This window comes from Cricetulus griseus, chromosome 3, assembly GCF_003668045.3.
Source record: "Cricetulus griseus strain 17A/GY chromosome 3, alternate assembly CriGri-PICRH-1.0, whole genome shotgun sequence".
NCBI lineage: Eukaryota > Metazoa > Chordata > Mammalia > Rodentia > Cricetidae > Cricetulus > Cricetulus griseus.
Genome location: NC_048596.1, coordinates 70,561,416 through 70,574,609, shown reverse-complemented (window position 1 = coordinate 70,574,609; position 13,194 = coordinate 70,561,416). Strand labels below are relative to the sequence as shown.

The following is a 13,194-nucleotide window of genomic DNA, read 5'->3' as shown; positions in this document are numbered from 1 at the left end:
TAAGCTATACCTGCTGTTACTTGTCATGACATCATGTGTGCTCCTGGTAACGTCGCCAGGCAGCATACTTGACCCAGCACGGAACAATTCCCAGGTGTGCCAGCAAAACCAAGTGGGTGGAAACTGATGTCTCAATCAACCGTGGAGGCACCCACATGTGGTACCACTTGGGAGCTGTAAACAACTGTGCAAACATATCATCCCATCCCCGTTGGGACCTGGGATAGCCACGGGTACCAGTCTTCAAGGGGCTGGACACTTCCCTTTGCTCCCTGAGACTATTTTCTGGTCACTATAATAAGACTCACTACTTTCTGCATTAAGAGTTACTGGAGGCAGTACCTGAGCCAGCACCCAACCCCAGTGCCCTCCAGATCTGGTTTGGGAGGGTTCCACCTCCTGCTTCAGGGAGAGCCAAAGAACAGCAACTATGCACAACATATTCTGCTGAGCCCGTGTTGTAATCAGAGAATAGTAAGAAAGGTAACACGCCTTTGCAAGGTTGTCACAACCCATAGTAGCACAGACTTTCACTTGCCTTCTTGGTTTTTATGAACATGGCTAGTAGTTTCTGTCTGTTTGGGGCAAGTGTGTGTGTGTGTGTGTGTGTGTGTGTGTGTGACACATGGACACGGACACACACCCCACATCCCTAACTAGCTAAGTCTGAAGACAAGCTTAAGGAAAATGCATTTCTACAGGGTTCCCAAGTGATGCTGACACTGCTGGTCCAGGCCAACTTGAAAACCACTTTGCTAAGTAAGTGCTCACTCTCCCTAAAGTAAAAATTACATTCTCCAAATTATTTCTGCTTATGCCCAAACTATTGCGACTTAAGAACAAAGCCAAATATTCACTGCAGTGACTATATTTACCCCAGGAGCTAACAACATTCTCTTTGTTAGCTAACCCAGGCTAAGTGATGGTGTTTTCAATAAACAGTACAGGAATAACAATATCCAGAGGTAAGAGAAAATAAATCTAGGCACAGACCTTGCAAATAGATCACAACTGGAATATAAATGTAAAGCACAAAACTATAAAACCCCCAGGAGGAAGAGGACTGCCCTTGAGTTCACTTCTGACATCTTAGAGACGACACCAAAGGCATGAGGGGACCCATGAGAAAGCTGATAAGTGAGGGTTTAAAATGCTTGCACTGGGAGACACTGTTGAAACACAGGTATTCACACACTAGGAGAGAGAACTTGAAATAAGAAAAGGAGCAGAGGACTGCTATCCAAAACATACAAACTTGAAGCTCAACAATAAGAAAACAAACAACACAATTAAAAAATAAGCCAAAGCATTTACCAGACACTCACCAAAGAGCACATGGAGATAACAGTCAGGCAAATAAAGATGCTTCCCATCCTCATCACAAGGAAATGCATTCTAGAATGGCAGAAATCCAGAGCACCAGCATCACCAAATGCTGGCAAGAATGCAGAGCAAGGGGAGCTTTCCTTCATGGATAGTGGCAACGTAAAATGTTGTGGCTGCTTTGGAAAGTGGTTTGGCAAGCTTCCAATGAACCTGAACTTACCACAGCATCTAACAGTTATGTTCCAAGGAGAAGAAGAGGAAGTGCATATCTAAACAAACCCACACCTAGTCTATGGCATCTCTACTCATGACTGCCAAATCTAGGCAACAACCAAGATGTCTTTCAACAGAGGGTTGCATAAACTGTGTACAAAGAAACTAGGAGATACTTTTCAGTACTGAGAAAAAATTAGCTGAATTCTGTGGGAAATTCAGGGGGAAATATGTAATGCATATCACTAGAGAGAAAATGCCAAGTGTGTATTTCTGCACAGGCAAAGCTAAGGGATGGGCGAGTGTGTGTGTGTGTGTGTGTGTGTGTGTGTGTGTGTGTGTGTGTGTGTAAGTGATGCTCAGCAATGTTTAGGACAATAAAAATTTGTGATAGCACAAGGATAGAGATGTATTGCTATTCATTTGCATAAGTCCCAGGGCCGACAAGTGAACCCTGAGGATCACAGACCTTGGGCTCCAGTGCTGAGTCGATGTGGGCTCTTCAGAGGTCCAAAGTGTTGTTGACAATGGGAGACTTGGGGCAGGGAAGAAGTATGTGGGTAATCTCCTAATTTTGCTGTGAGCTATCCTAATTGCACCTTTTTTTTTTTTTCTGGTTCTCCTTCCTCCACCTCTGCAGCTGAGACTACAAGCATGTGCCTGTGCTCAGTCATAGTGCTGGAGATTGAGAACAGGACTTTATGCGTCCTGGGTAAGCACTTTACCAATCAAGGTACATCACCAGCCCTAAAACATATTTTTAAGGCCACAGGCTCATTTTAGTAACTGATTACTATTATCTATGACTCATTTAATTCACTTGTGAGCAAAAAAAAAAAAAATCCTTTCACAAAAACACTGAATACAACAGGCATGGGGGAAAAAAAGCAAAACAAACAAACAAAACCACCATCTCTTTGGAACAGTCCAGCCCTGCCTGGAGAAGGTAACTGATTCTGTGTTTTGCTTCTTTAAAGAACAGGTGTTCACAAGCACTGAGTCTTGGAAGCACATGCTCTCCTTCCATCTCCCTAACTTCCCAGAAGACATGGCTGCCATTCCCATCTAAGGCCCAGACAGCAGCTGAGACGTGAATCAAGTCTGGAACTCTGGCTGCCCAGCTCCAAGAAGCTGGCCATGTTATTCTTACCCGGCAAGTCAGCAACCTCAAGAGTCAGTACCCAGTGCCCACCGCCTTGAGACATGCCAGCACTCACCCCCTTCCTCATCACCGTCCTCAGAGGAAGACATGCTTTCTTCCCCTCAGCAAGAGCAGTGTTGCAAAGGCTGGGGGTCTCTCAGCCTCAGAACATGTGTGCTCTGGACCAGATCATCTTGTTAAGCTATACACCACATATAAGGAACATCTCTGACCTCCAACCACAAGCTGCCACCAGGCCCCATGGAGGACTTTCCAAAATGGATCAGTTGGGCAAGCTGGCTCACACCTGTGGGCCCCAGTACCCAAGAGGCTCATGGAAGGATCACACAAGCCCAGGAGTTCAAGTCCAGTCTGAGCAACAAAGTTGAGACCTTGTCTCCATAAATGAATAAACCAGTAATAACAATGAAAAACTCCAGGGAGGTAGGAGAGGCAATCACCCCTACGTCAGGAAAGGCATGACAGGGGTTATGAAGAAAACTAAGATGGCCACAAGACCTATTAGTTGGTCTATCTGTGAACACTGAGATACCAAAGAAGAAAGTAAAACCACAGACAGAAATAGTGTTTGGAAGAGAGAGCCGTTGACACAGAAAAGAAAGGACAAGTGGCGAGAGGGTGGACAGCAACACACTTTATTCCCAAGTTAGAAAATAGGGACAGCAGACATAGCAGGTGGGGGGGGGCAGTGAGGGTCAAGGGACACAGCACGGTGGTTTGGAGGAGTCAACAGAAGACAGGTGAGGACTCGACAGAAGGCGGGACTTCCCCTCGTCACTCCTCTCTCGGAGACCTTCAGAGGCAGGTTACTTACTCTGGTTGTTCCTGTTCTCACTGACAAAGTCTTCGGAGCTATCTGTGTCGTCCTCGTCATCTCCAGATGAGATGGCATCTGCATTCAAAAGAACATATCCATGGATGCGTTTGCAAAGGCCAAAGTCACCATCACCTGCAGCTGAGCTCTTCTCAGAGAGAGCTCAGCCACCCAAGAGCCCAGGAGGAATGTCAGAGACCCTATGTTGCTAATATGGTTTTAATGGCTTAAAGTGTCTCTGTGATGAGTCCATCTGATTCCCAGGGTTTTCTCCTATCTAAAATTGGAATGGTTTTTGAGCTTCAAACAGTATACAAATCCCCAATAATTTTTAATGATTTATTTATTTTTATTTTACATGCATTGGTGTTTTGCTTGCATATATTTCTGTGTGAGGGTGTTGGATCCCTTGAAACTGTAGCCACAGACAGTTGTGAGTTGCCATGTGGGTGCTGGGAATTGAACCCGGGGCCTCTGGAAGAACAGCTGATGCTCCCAACTGTGAGTCCCACACCCCAACAAATTTTGACTCTATAATAGCCCAACATTGGTTTTATTTCCCATTTTCAGTATTTGGGGTTTCTTTCAAGATAGAAGTGACTCCCTAACAAAATTCAGTTTCCTATGTGGACTTTCTGATTGCTAACTAGAATTCTGAAGGCAGAATTCCCAACTGGCCACAAAGGAGGCCTGTTGCTACCCATCCCCTTCACTATAATAACAAGGAGAAAAATTCAGAGTTTAATAAAGGAACCAAAATCTAGATTCCCACATTTCAATTCTATACTGTAAATGCCAAGAATGCTGGGAGTGTGTAGGGTGAAGAGGACTCTGTGTGCTCTGACTTGGAATATCTCGGTCACTTGAGAAATCTGTGGTACATCAGGTACCAGTGAGGAATTTCAGAAATAGATCAGCCAGGCATAGTAGTCTATGCCTGTGGTATCGGCTTGTGTGTGTGTGTGTGTGTGTGTGTGTGTGTGTGTGTGTAGGGTGGGGGTGGGGGTGGGGCGATGAGTCTAGGAGTTCAAGCCCAGCCTGGGCAACAAAGGAAGACCTTGTCTGGAATGAATAGCAAGCTGACACTTTATGTGCCTGGCAGTCAATGAGTACAGTTCACTGTGATTTCACTTGGCCGAAAATAATAACAACTTTCAATCAGAAAACAGCTACAGAAGAGACAGAGTGTCACACTTGCAAGCCCACTCACCTGTGACATTCACCATGAAGTACCAAGTGTCACTGTCTACCGTCCTAGCTGTAGTACAAGCATAGAGGCCGGAGTCTCTAGGTGTGGCGCCTTTTATCTGCAAGTACTCCCCAATAAGCACTGTCCTATTGCTGGGCCCCAAGTGCACCCCATCCTTAGTCCAACTGATCACCGCGGCATCTTTCAACATGCAGTGCAACTCTAGCGACTCCCCGGGGGCGACCACGTACGATTCTGGTTGGGAGATTTGGTATTTGGTTGGTGGCTCTGTAGAACAGGTGGGAGAGAGAAGACAGAGGCAGATGGGAAAGGAGGGAGAGGAGAGAAGGTCCAACAAAGGTCAGTGGAGGCCAGTTCTTTCCCAGGAGACGCTGTTCTTGTTTTACAAATGGCCTCAGGAGCTGCCCATCTCTCACCACACCCCAGAAGCCAGGAAGCAGCCCCCACACAGACTTGACTGACAGCCCTGGAAACAACGGCCACAGAAGCAGCCAGAAGCTGTCCTGTGTTGGTTTGTTTCCACATACTGTAAACAGGGCTTTAAAAACCAGCCATGCCCCAGAGTAGAGGGAAAATCCGTAAGAAAAGTCTAAAGGTACTGATTGCCAAGTTAGTCATTCAACATGAGGGAGGTGTATGCGATCTCTCTCTCTCTCTCTCTCTCTCTCTCTCTCTCTCTCTCTCTCTCTCTCTCAGACTGACTTAACTATTTACTCATGTTTCACTTAGCCTGTTACCACAGAACCAAGCTTTTGTGAAATGTCTCAAATTCAAGGGCAAATGGACCCATCTACACACTCTTGGTCATTTGGGAAGTGGGGACTATTGACTTTCTCATTTTTGTTAGCTCTCATGGTCCAATCAGTACTGAGCTGGTTCTGTATTGGGTGAGCTGGGAAACGCTGTCTTCCTCAAAATAATACATGCCTGGCTACCCTTTACATCAAAAGAAAGAAAAGGAGGGGGGTCCCTGACAATTAATGGCCCGATACTGCAAATCAGCTTCTGAATAAGGATGCCCACCTCTCATGTTACTAGTGAAGCCAGAGCCATCCTGCCCCAGTCCCCAGTCTCCTCAACATCCTTCTCTTCTTTATGAACACATTGTCCTCCCTCCTGCTCCTGTTTAGCCCAGCTCCTCCTTTGATGCCCACATTAATCATGGTCCTCCATGATCCACCACCCCATATCAGTCACCTGACTGGAAATAAAAGAGATCTCTCCCACTCTAAAGTCCATCTATCTGCACCCCCCCCCAAAAAAAAAACCCCACTGGAATAGACACATTGCCTGTGAGTGTCCTGACTTCCTGAGGAAACCTTCGAGTCCCGGGTGGAAAGCTCAACTCTGATAGGTCTTCATGCCTCACTCCCATCTCCATCCTGGGGCACCTTTGACATACACAGAGAAGGCAGGCATACTGAACGTCATCACAGTCCCTGAAGAGGCAGGGAGAGATGAGACCACTGCCCTTCCTCAGGGCCAGGGTGACCCTGAGGGCCCATGAAGTAAGCTTTCATGCCCATAGTGAGAGCTGTGAATGGTACCCAGAGTCTTGAGCCCAGAAAACACAATGCTTTCCGTCTACTCTGGGACGATTCCAGATCTGGGCAGCAACATCTGGGCATCACAAGGCACTTATTCTGCCCAGAGCCCACTCAAAAGAACAAATCTCCCACATGACTAAAATACAGTCCATTCATGCTTTAGTCCCACTATTTAATAAACATCTGGTCCAAGAAATACCAGCACAGCAGCAGCAGCAGCCAACACAAGGGGCCCGGGGCTTTTCACAGGGGATCCCATTCAAACGCACACAAGCCAAGAGGGGCACAGACGTTAAACAGTGCATGAACACAGAGGGAAACCCACATTAAGGAAGAAGATAGGAGTTGATGAAAAAGAAAAACAAAAGGCGGAGAGGGGGGTGGGCAGAAAGCAAGACCCAACTGACAGCCAGGTAAAGTTTAAGGGCTTGTTTTTCTCACTCGTCCACTGTTTATTGAATATCTACCACAGGCCATGCTTTGTTCGGTGTGCTCAGGAAGCAACAGGAGACAAGGCAGAGTCCCTGCTCTGGTGGACCTTCCACTCTAATAAGGCAAAGGAAATTAAATAGAAAATTGACAGAAAATATGAAGTGTGTGAGGTAGTCTTAGAGTGAGATACCTAGGTAGCAGGCCACCTGGAGATGGTGGATGAAGGCCCCACGGGCTGCAGGAGTCAGCAAAGCAAGGCCTAAGGGCCAAGCCAGCCACTTGCTTTCATAAACAAAGACTTCTTGGAGCAGTGCCATACTCCTTTGGGTATGTATTGTCTGGGGTTGCTTTTGTGTTACAAGGGCGGGCTGGAGTCATTGCAAAAGAGATCTCATGGCCTGCAAGCCCCAAACATTGAAAGTGTTGCCCTCACAGAAGGTATTTCAGCTTCTGTTGTAGGAGGTGATGGGAGGAGGCTCTTACAAGGAGTAGCAGGTGCCCTGTGTGCTGGCAAGTAAAGCACAAAGCCAAATTTGAAAGATGTAGAGAGTTCAGTTGGGAGGTTCTCAGATCAGGTCTCCCAGGCCTGTTTAAACCAAGAGGCAGCTGAACTGAGCAGCTAACAGAATGAGGGAGAGGCGGGTCTGTCAAGAAGGCTCAGAGGATGAAGGCACTCCTGCCCCAAGCCAAGACTGGTCCCAGAAGCCCATGAACAGGTGGAAACAGAGGAGAAAACTGACCCTACAAGACTGCAACTCTGACCTCCACATATGCAACGTGGCACATGAGACCACACACACACTCATACATCATACACACACTCAGTAGTACTAATAATAAATACCAATAATAATGACAGCAAGTAAAATAAAAGGTTTATATTTTTTAAGGTCAAGGAAGAGAAATATGGAGAGGAAGGGGGATTCAATTCGACCCCAACACTCACACTTCCTCTCACTCTAGTCCTAGCATCCCTGAAAGAGATTCACACAACATTAGAAAATGGTAGGGCCTTAAAGGCTACCCTACCCACTGAGAAGCCCTTCCTCCACATGATATCAACAAAGGCTCAAGACTCAATGAATTCAGGCTGCACTGCCAGACCATGCTGGACCAATTGGACCATACTGCACCACTATTTCTAGTTCTGCCATGAGAAACACAGGATGGAGAGGGGCTCTCAGGTAGTGCAGGGGACAGGATGTTTGGTAAAGAGGCACTGTCCCGGGTACAGGACACATGAGTGGATTTCCACTCTGCCCTGCATAGCCTCTCAGCCACAGGGTCCTCAAGATACAGGAATACCTAGGGATTATATGTGAGGCACCTAAGAGGCTCGCGCTCTGGAAACTTGATCTGGCAGCCACAACCCACTGACTCAATGTTAGTCATCCCACCATGGTTCTAAAGTTGAAAGTGTTAACCATAGCTGTGGCAGGACATTGTGTCTGGAGAATAAGGAGGAAACAACTGGATTTTATCTCAAGACTTCACAGATGGGCTCGCATCTCAATGAACGATGAGGATAACCTGACATGCTCAAAATGGGATCTGATTTCTAGTAGAAACTCTAGTTTCCCAGGAAAATGACTGGTTTCTGAGACAGTAAAGTATCTTCTGCAAACAAATAAGACAGATAAGCATCTATGGAATCAAGCCATTCTAGCGTCAAGGCCTCCTCCAAGGCAACTGTCTTGGATAAGATGGAAAGCACAATTCCTCCTGCCTCCGTGATGGCCATTCCACAAGAGGACCCACTTAGTAAACAATGCTACCTCCTCCTTGGGTATCCTAGGAAGGAGGGAGAACTGGGAAATAAAAGCAAAAGAGGGAGGGAAGGGTCAAAACTGCAGAGTGAGGGAAGAGAAGGACATTGAGGGGTGGACAGAACCTTATTAAGGAGGGAGAAAAGCAAACCAATGGCATCCCAGGTCATCTAATGTTCCTACTGATCCAGCTGGTAGGACCCTGAAAATGGAGAACACATATGATACATCATGGGCCAGGGTACTAAGAACATGGGACCCAAAAGGGATGCTGGGGAGAAGCTGTCCTGTTCGTACCTGGCCTTGGAGACTTGTTTGAGAGCTGAAGCCTTCTCTCTGTGGCCAACTCCTTCAGGGAACTTCAGAGTTAGCTACTCACACATTACTTGCTCCTAGAGTCCTGTGGTATTACATACAACTCTACATGCTAATCACCTCATAGTGTCCTATAAGCTGCCAAGACACCAAAGACACCGTGCTTACCACATCCTACCTGAGTCTCTCCCACTCAGGCGGCCTTCTGACACACACAGGCCACTCCTTGCCTGACTACCAAGATGCTCTGTGTGACACATGACAATTGACACAGGGCAAGGAACTCCCTGGGAAATCCAAACAGTCCCTTTTATAGCAATATCAACATTTCTGATGCCGTGGCTTACCGTTGACTTTTTCTCAGAGCACTCCCAAACTCCCTCCTCAGCACTCTCCACAGCACAATGGGGAGAAAGTTCCAGAAGCTACTTTTCTAGACACCAAACATTCTTTAGGAAGTTTCCATAGACAGAAAGCAAGTTCTCATACCTTTTTTTTATAATTAAATGAGTACTAGGAAAAGAAGCATGGGAGCTAGGCCATGCACTGCCACTGTTACCTAAACTCTCTGAACAAACAAGGTAACAGACATGTTTACTTTCTGGGAGGGATCCACTCAGCTGTTTCTACCTGCTACAAACACAACCGTGGCTGGAGGCTCTCCCATGCGGAGGCTTAGCTGTATTTCTACCCACAAGTTCTATCCCTTGAGACATGCCAGCAGTTTCCGTGTAGTAGGTATATTTTCAGTGAGTTGAATACTCTGATATTCATTAAAAAAAAAAGAGGGCCCTTCACAAAGTCAAAAGTCAATAATGAAAATATCAACAGTGTTGTGGCACAGTGGCACTCAGTGGGCATTTAAGAGGTTGGGTTAGGAGGATCATATAATTCCAAAGCCTCTATCAGCTTCAGAGTAAGTTTAAGGCCTACCTAAACTAAAGAGTGCATTCAAAACCAGTGAATATATATATGCCATATATATATGGCTCTCACCCTGCCATGAGCCTACTTTATGTGCAAGACATCCCTCGTGTCACTATTCCTCGGAAGATAGTAGGGATTTAGAAATGAGGGACTTCTGACCCAGGTGAAAGGGAAACTGAGGCAGAATCTTCCTGGCCCCCTCCCCGCCCCCCAGTCCCTCTGCAGATCCAGGCAGGTCTGGGTGGGACCTACCTAGATGTTACCAGGGACAACTTGTGTTTACCCTCCTATAAATGAGCAGAGTGGGGAGACTTAATAAGTGTGAGCCACCCTAGGAAGGGATCCTGCAGGAAGTAGATGAGGCTGGGAATGAGGAACCTCACAGTGCACAGACTTCTTCCTCAGCACCACCAGGATGGCCATCATGAGGCTCCCAAACAGTTAGAGCGGCTGGAAACGGGAAGCTGCTTCAGGTAAGGCTCTATGCTGCCAAGCCAGCGATAGCAGCACTTCAGACTGTCACTTTTTATAATGTTTGCCTATAAACTTTTCCCGGGTGGTTTCTGAAATGGCGCCCAAGTGCAAACAGAAAACAGATGGGAGCCCAAGGCCTGCCCCAGCCAATCACCTCCTTCAGAATGCATGGTAGATTCTTACCCCTCAGGGAGAAAGAATCACCTCTGCAGACCACCTCTGGGGCAACTAACCATACCACATTTCACAATTCAAGCCACTTCCAGGATGTCCCCAGGATGACTCCACAGTGGGTGGCCCCAAGCAGCCTCACTTAGGGAGTCTCCCTACAAGGTATCTGATCCCCAAACACATTCTTCTAGAAGGGAAAGAAAGGGAGATAGAAAGAAATAGATTCACCTAGAAGAGGGAAATACAGGGAGCAAAGGGGGAGGTGGGAAGCAAAGAGGAGGGGAAATGCAGGGGAGAACACCAAAGAGAAAAGGAGATGGGAGCAGGTGGAGAGGTAGTCCCAGTAGGCATGTCCTGTCAGGTAACTGGGCTGCCCAGCTCTACTGTCCCCACCTCCAGCACATCTCTAGACTACTAAGATTGCATCAAGAACACTGGGCAAGCACAATAACATTGTCTGGTGCTCTCCCAGACAGTGCCATCTAGTACAAGACAAATAAACACCACAGCCACAGGACTGCCAAAAGTCTTGACAGAGAATGGGGATCCAGCTGCTAAATGTCACTGCAAAGTCACGGGACACCAGGTTCAGGTGAGTGGCAGTGGGTTAGCCCACTCTGCCCTCTGCACCACAAAGATACCCTGTAGTGGCCACTCCACAGTCCTGACGGGCTGTGTCCACTGGCCATGAAACTTGAAATGTCCTTTGTAACCGCAAATCAAAGATGTCCAGAAAACAGGGCAGGTGACACCTGGCATGCCCACCTAGGCTTTTAGAAACCTGTGACATTTGGCAGCATTGGGACCTTGGAAGAGCCCCATCTGTATTTTTTTGCATGGCATGGTTGGCATGGAGCTGGCACCAGAGCTCAATATAAAGATATTAAGGGAACAGGGTCCTTTGGTGGAGTCCGGAAGAACCACCTCTGGTGGGTGGCCTGTCCTCAGACACAAAGGTGACATCTCAGAGCTGCCTGCTGTAGCTCCTGCTCTCTCAGAGCGTCCCTTTTACAAGAACCAACTTTCAAATCCTGATATCCAACTCAGGCCTTATAAGGCCTTGGTACAATTCATTCTTAAAGAGAGGAGGGGGCCGACACCCACGCAGGACAAAGAAGGAAGATCTCAACCTCAAGAAATATTGCTGCATAAAATCATGGGGTGGGTGGGAGGAAAGAGACGTAAAGTCTGGGGAGAGGATAGGTGAACAGGCTGCCAAGGCTTTCTGTTTACAACCAATAGCTGGAGCATCTATTCAGACACATGTCAGGACCGCATCACCCCCACTAATAGCTCCCTTAACTGCAGTAGCCTGACGGCCCCAGAAACTCTAGCCTGGCTCAAGCCACCCCATCAGAGAAGACTAGTAAGTAGTAAATGTTTCCAATATGGGAACCATTACACATTACGTACTTAGGCACACCCCTCATAATTTAGGTTTGGCTTTGAGAAACAGGGTGAACTGCCCTCTGTATTTAAAAGAAATTATGCTGAGCCCAGGAGAAAATAAAAATGTAAAAAGGGCAAAAGGGTCTAAGAATGCCCTCGCTGGAGAATGAGTCACTATATCACCCGATACTTGGACTCAAAGTGGCAGTTCCACTCCTTATCCATCTGCATGGCCTCTCCCACCAAATCCTAACATGTGATGATTGTGTCCAAGTGACAGAGGGACAATTCCTCTCCTGGTCACAACATATGCACTCAAGTCATATGTTCACAAGAGTGAAATTCCCATTGGGCCGTGAGCAGAAATCAAACCCGTGCAGTCCACACAAATCCCCTAGCTATTGATGCTTTGCTTGAGCAAGAACTGCAAAATAGAGCCTTTTGTTCAGAGAGTATATCCCAAAGAGCTCAGCCATTGGATCCCACAGCACCCAGGAAGTGGAAACTGGCACTACAAGTTATGTCAAATCACCTCTCACAAGAGGCTCATCGGTACAAAGAAGAGTCTGTCCATAGTCTGGCTGGCCAGTCCCAGGTCTCCCACGTCCTAAAGGCACACTTGCAGAGAAAGCACAGGCATCCTAAGGACTGTGGGACTCCCTGGGACACGCTGTTCTGGAAACCTTGCCATCTAGGGCTGGATCTACAGACAGACAAATGCCCCTGGAAAACTTCAGTGAATCTTGGTTGTGGGGCCAGGTGTGTGCTCCTTGTAGCTACAACATCAAGGAATGGGTGGTAAGGAGGTCTAAAGAGGTGAAGGCCTAGATGGAATATATCCAACCTACAATGTCACAGGCTTAAGGGTTACTGAAGTGTCTCTCTGGAAAATTAAATTACAACATTGCCTGGGTCCCAGATACCTCCCTTCCTCCCTTTATTCATTTACTTAGTGACTTGTCTAGCCTGAGGGGATACTGTCCCCATCCCCCCCCCCCAAACTACTACTCTAATCTACCAGGGAGGCTCCTAAACAGCTTTCAAAATCCAACCCAAAAGTCTCCACTATGAGATTTCCTGATTCCTATTATGACAAATGTCATAACCCCTGTCCCCATGACATCACAGTCTTTGCTTTATCCATGTAGTACGTACAACAGACAAACAGACATTCACCCAACAGTCATGGAGAGATTCTGAGACACCAGCAACGCCAGCTGCTGACCAATGGTGGCACAAAGAGAAAATCCAAGGCTTTCTGGGAAGTCCCTTGAGCAGTCTGATATAAGAAGCACATTAAGAGAAAGTGCTCTGTGCATAGTAGGGCAAGTGGGCTACCTGCAGCCCTGCACCAGCCAGGGGCCACCTGGGGCTTTGATTTATGGGTTACAAGCTGATTGTAACAGGTCAGTCGATGGGTCAACAGAAGATTTATGCAGCCCCGTGAG

The 13,194-nt window shown here is 47.1% G+C and overlaps 1 protein-coding gene across 8 annotated transcripts in view; it reads right to left on the bottom strand.

Annotated features, from left to right (window-relative positions):
* Window positions 1-13,194, bottom strand: part of Fgfr2 (fibroblast growth factor receptor 2) — a 101,991-nt gene that overhangs the window by 77,143 nt on the left and 11,654 nt on the right. For 4 of the 8 annotated variants that reach the window (XM_035442164.1, XM_035442166.1, XM_035442165.1 and 1 more), the window contains 2 exons: window positions 4,726-4,992; window positions 3,516-3,593 (listed from right to left, as the gene is read on the bottom strand). The exons of 2 other annotated variants lie outside the window; for them this stretch is intronic. In XM_035442164.1, the coding sequence (XP_035298055.1) occupies window positions 3,516-3,593; window positions 4,726-4,992 (345 nt within the window). The remainder of the gene's footprint in view (window positions 1-3,515; window positions 3,594-4,725; window positions 4,993-13,194) is intronic. 2 more of the 8 variants (XM_035442168.1, XM_035442171.1) reach the window with 1 other exon arrangement.